A 4,685-nucleotide genomic window follows, 5' to 3' on the forward strand; every position below is an offset into this window, starting at 1 on the left:
GCGGCGGGGCTGGGGGTGGGGCCCGGAGCAGCAGCAGGCTCAGGGAGGCCAGCCAGGCGGGTCCCAGTCGGTGTGAGAGCGCGAGGCGAGCGGAGCGGCGCGGCGCGACCACCCCGTACAGCAGCCATCGCCTGGCGCAGCCAGCGCAGCGGCGCAGCGGCGCAGCGGCACCGCCAGGGCGCCGCGGGCCTGCCGGGGATCATCCGGGGCACCCCTTCGGCCCCGGCGACCTCTTAGGGGCGGACGGGCCGAGTACACTGTGAGTACGCACACCGCTCCACCGCACTCCGTGCCGGCCCCGCGTACCCCGCGGACCCCACGCACTGCACCCGAAGGTCCGGCCGACCCACACCCGGGCACGTGAGAGCGCTGCGGAGCGTTGCTTGGCGTGGGGCGGCGGGCGCAGGGCGCGGGGCCGGTGCGGCGCTGCGGTGGGAGCGAGCTGCGAGCGGGCGGGCCTGGCCGGCCCGGGCCCCCTGCCCTGGTCTGGTCAGGTCCGTCAATCGATACGCGCAAAGCGCAGCGACGACGCAGCGACGCCCCACGCAGTGACACTCGCGCGGTTACCTCCCGGCTCACCCACTCACCCACACCCACTTACCCAGTCACCGGTCGGGCTTGCCCGGCCGAGCTGCTAAACGCCAGTTAGGTGGTCGGGGCAGGCCGACGTCTTCTGTTTCTACTCAGGCAGTGGCTATCCGCGCCGGTTAACTAAACGGCTTATAAAAGGGTACCGAGAATGATTTTGAAATGTTTTTCTGATTAATCTCACTTATCAAGTGTGACGATTTTGTATCGAGGCTCTGTTCAGACATGGGTAAATTAACTTCTGAATCAGAATTGTTGTACGTGCCGTGTTTAAAATCATTTTGGGGTATCTGCGCTGCCCACTAGGGCAGTCTGCTAGGATGTTGTCGTGTGGCTGAACGGGGAGGTGCTGCTCCACGACACCGCCGGGCGCGAGGGGCTGGCGCCAACGCTGGGTGCGGATACCGATACTGGTCCCTACCTGTTGCAGGGCCCCAGGCCTCGGGCCGCGCAGGACGTGAAGGAGGCATGGTGACCCGTCCGGGGCTCCCCAGCGCCGTGCCGGCCGGGCCGATGCCGGTTGGGCCTGGCGTGGGAGGCGGCGCCGGAGGCGGTCCCCTCGGCGGCGCAGGAGCCGCGGGGCCGGCGAGGGCTGCGGGGGCGGGGCCCGCCGCGGGGCCTTACAGATGAGGCTACGCCCCCGGGCTCGGGCCTGGGCCCCACCCCGGCATGGAGTACGGCGCACCCATGCCCGCGGCCCTGCCCATGCCGCCGCTTCCACCCCGCAGCCCCATGCTGCCCAGGGCCCCCATCCCCCCGGCCGGCCCCCCGGGCTCCTCGCCGGACTCGGACTCGGGCGGTGCGGGCGGCGACGCGCAGGCCGCAGAGGGCAGGCGGCGGCTCGACTACCAGACGTCCGACTGCTCGAGCAGCAACCCGGGCAGCCCCAGCCCGTGCCCATCGTCCTCGCCGTCCGAGTACGCGCCCCCGCGGCCGCCGCCCGCGCGCTACCACCCGCCCCCGGACCTGCTGGTGCACGCCGCTGACTTCGGTGAGTGGGAGGGCGGCGCGCCAGGGCGCCACCGGCCGGTGCGGGGAGCCATGGACACGCACCGCGGCTACGCTGATCAGGTGAGTGACAAGTAGACATCTCTCGTGGTGAGACCATCTGCATCCTCTAACGCGAAGCTTCGCCCGCAGCGCCCCTACGGCGCAGCCGACTACGACGACATGGGTGGCTACGTAGCCTACGCCGACGACACCCCTGTCGACGATACGCCAGAAGACCAGGAAAGGGAAGACGACGCCCTGCCGGAGGACCCTTACCTAAGCTCTTCGTACCCGGAGGAAGACTCGGACATGACGACGACCGACGACGGCTATCGTGTCCACCTGGCCTACCCTCCTGGACAGGGCTCCGGGTACAGCCGGAGGAGCTACGCCGCTGGACGGCAGCACAGCTACCCCGGGGCCGTGCCGGACCCTAACTCCCTGCAGCCCCCTGGCATGTACCGCCGCGGCTTCTCCGAGGACGTCAACGAGATCCGGGCCGTGGGCTCCGGGCAGGGTTACGGCGGCGAGTACGACGACGACAGCAGTTACGGTGGCCACCACCGCGGACTGCCACTGCAGCGGGGGGTGGCCGACGGGCTGAGCGACGGCCACAGCGACACATCCAGCGTGCGCAGGTAAGCCGCCATACCCTCATCCTGATTGAGTTCCGGGCTCTTTCTTGTTATCCCCGATGTCTGAGATGCCGTGTACGCGTTCGAAACACATAAACAGTTCGTGTTCCCGTCTTTTACAACAGGCTGAGCAATTCTCCCCGCCACTCACGGATGCTCAGCGACGCCGACCTGTCGGAGCGGAGCGAGCGGAGCACGGGCAGCGGCGGGCCGCGCCTGGGCGCCGAGCTCCTGGACGTGTCTCGTCGCGGCCGCGCCGACGGCGGCGAGTCTTCCGCACTGCGATCGTCGGCCTACCTCCGACAGAACGTGAGCGCGGACGGCGTGATGATGCGGCAGCCACCGCCGCCCCTCAGCCTGCCGCCGCCGGAGGAGGACGGGGCGTACATGGCCCCGCCGCCGCCGCCCCCGAGGCGCCTCCCCGCGGAGCCGACGTCCTCGTCGCTCTACCGGAGGCCGTCGCTAGACCCGGGGCTGGAGGCGGCCGTGCAGTCCCTGCGGCTCGACCACCACAGTCACGGCCTGGGGCAGGGCCACCACGACGACCCCCCTCCCACGAGCCCCAGGCCCACCTCGTACCACGGCCGCTGGCGCAGCCCGAGGCCGATGTCGTCCTCGCACCAAGACATCTTCTACCGGCGGCATACCTTCGACTCGACCAGCGACGAGGCAAGCATGTACCTTCGCCCCTCGCACCAGGACGACCAACCCCCTAAATCGCCCGGATACAGTCGACGACGGTACAACGTCCCGGGGGAGATGTCGAGCAAGGGGAGCACACGCGCGGCCTGGTATCGCGCTAACCGCTCCGACTCGCGACCACCGACCGGGCCGAGGAGTACGCCGGCCTCACCCAAGAAGCTAGCCGGGTCATGGGACCCGGGTCCAAACGTCAACTACTTCTTCTCCAACCTCCCCGTCAACGCAGGCGACCCTTACCGCACCATTGAGCCGGCCGGCGTGTCCTCGCGCCCGCGCCGCAGCAGCCGCACAGAACTCAGCATCGATCTGGACCAGGACGCTCTGAACCTGGACGCGGATGACGAGGAGAGCGACGCCCCGCTACCGTCCATCCCCATCCCGGAGGTGTTCGTCGAGGAGGCTCGCGAGGACGAGGACGACGGTGAGGAGGCGTACGTGCCGAGCAACACCGACGTGCGACGCGGCGCGTCGCCCTACGCCTACAAGGACCGCCACTACCTGGACGAGTGGGCGTACGCCAACCAGTCGGGCCCACCAACCTCCCCGAGGGTGGCCCCCTCGTCCCGGGGGCCCTCCAGAGGCCCCTCCAGAGGCCCCTCCCCGCGGGGGGCGCGAGTGCCCTCGCCCCGAGTGGGGCCTCGAGGCTACAGCCGCAGTCCCCTGCCGGCGCTGCCCTCGGCGCCCAGGGACCCTTCACCGGTGTACGTGCCTACCAGCCGCGCAGAGTACCTGGCCGGAGCGACGGAGCCCGTCGCCGACTACCACATGGAGAGCGAGAGAGATCGGCGCCGCCAGGGCGACTACCACATGGAGAACGAGAGGGACCGGAGGCAGGCCGACTACCGGCGCACTCAGCTGTCCGCGGTGTCGCCGGGGCCCGGGGCCGACTACCGGGGGCACCGGGGGGCGCGCCCGTCCTTCCACGCCGTCAAGTCGCTGGACACCGGCATAGGACACCGCCAGGAGTACGCGGATGACGTCGAGGACGACCTCGTCCAGGACCGCGACGAGGAGAGGTCCGCGCTCACACCCACCCAGCACCAGGCCCTTTCGCTGTCGCTGTCGCCGCCCCGGCGGCGGAGGAAGATGCCCGCCCTGCATCCGAGCGGGTGAGTCAACGTACAGAGCGTGCCAACCAGTGCCAACTAAACGCAGAGAGGATATCGTCAGACTCCGGGGCCGCCCCGGGGCCGCGTGCGTCACCGTGGACCGTGACTCGCTCGAGCGGCACGGCGAAGCTGCACGGCTGGTCCCCACTGGTCGTGTGTTAATGCCACCTAGAGTCGATGCACGGTGCCGAGGGTTGCAATCCCGGGTAGTCGATAGATCCCGGGCGTATTTTGCTCAATATCAGACGTAAGTGCCGACGACTCAGGCCTTCCGGGAGCAATCAACCTAGTTAGCCTCGGGACAGGAGACGCCCCCATCCCCCTCTGCGCTCTCGAGCGCAAGGGGCTTCGCACCCCCCCCCCCAGCTCTCTTATTATGCTGCATCTTTTTCCCCGGGTCCATAGCCCTACCCCCCTCCCTCTCGCGCTGTTAGAAACTTGCCTCATGTTCCAGCCAACCGCAACCCTCTCCCCCTCTACCCCGTCTGTCTCTCCCCACCCCCTCTCTCCCTTTCTGTCTCTTTCTCTCTCTGTCTCTCGCTCTTACGCCCTCTCCTTCTCTGCTTGTTCCTGCCCCCCTCTGGACCGCGGGCACGACATCAACAGGCGCATGACTGGGTAGCAATGCGGTGCTGAGTACAGCCCTCCCATCCGTGCCCCC

General features: G+C 69.0%; 1 protein-coding gene across 2 annotated transcripts in view; it reads left to right on the top strand.

Annotated features, from left to right (window-relative positions):
- The first annotated feature begins 52 nt into the window (after window positions 1–52).
- The window catches only part of LOC113206211 (uncharacterized), a 14,403-nt gene continuing 9,770 nt past the window's right edge, over window positions 53–4,685 (top strand). For both annotated transcript variants that reach the window (XM_026422186.2, XM_052269012.1), the window contains exons 1-4: window positions 53–259; window positions 1,019–1,659; window positions 1,729–2,216; window positions 2,339–4,024. In XM_026422186.2, coding sequence (XP_026277971.2) covers window positions 1,258–1,659; window positions 1,729–2,216; window positions 2,339–4,024 — 2,576 coding nt within the window. In that variant the 5' untranslated portion in view covers window positions 53–259; window positions 1,019–1,257. The remainder of the gene's footprint in view (window positions 260–1,018; window positions 1,660–1,728; window positions 2,217–2,338; window positions 4,025–4,685) is intronic.

Source organism: Frankliniella occidentalis, unplaced genomic scaffold (genome assembly GCF_000697945.3).
Source record: "Frankliniella occidentalis isolate FOCC.00 unplaced genomic scaffold, Focc_3.1 Scaffold80, whole genome shotgun sequence".
Lineage (NCBI taxonomy): Eukaryota > Metazoa > Arthropoda > Insecta > Thysanoptera > Thripidae > Frankliniella > Frankliniella occidentalis.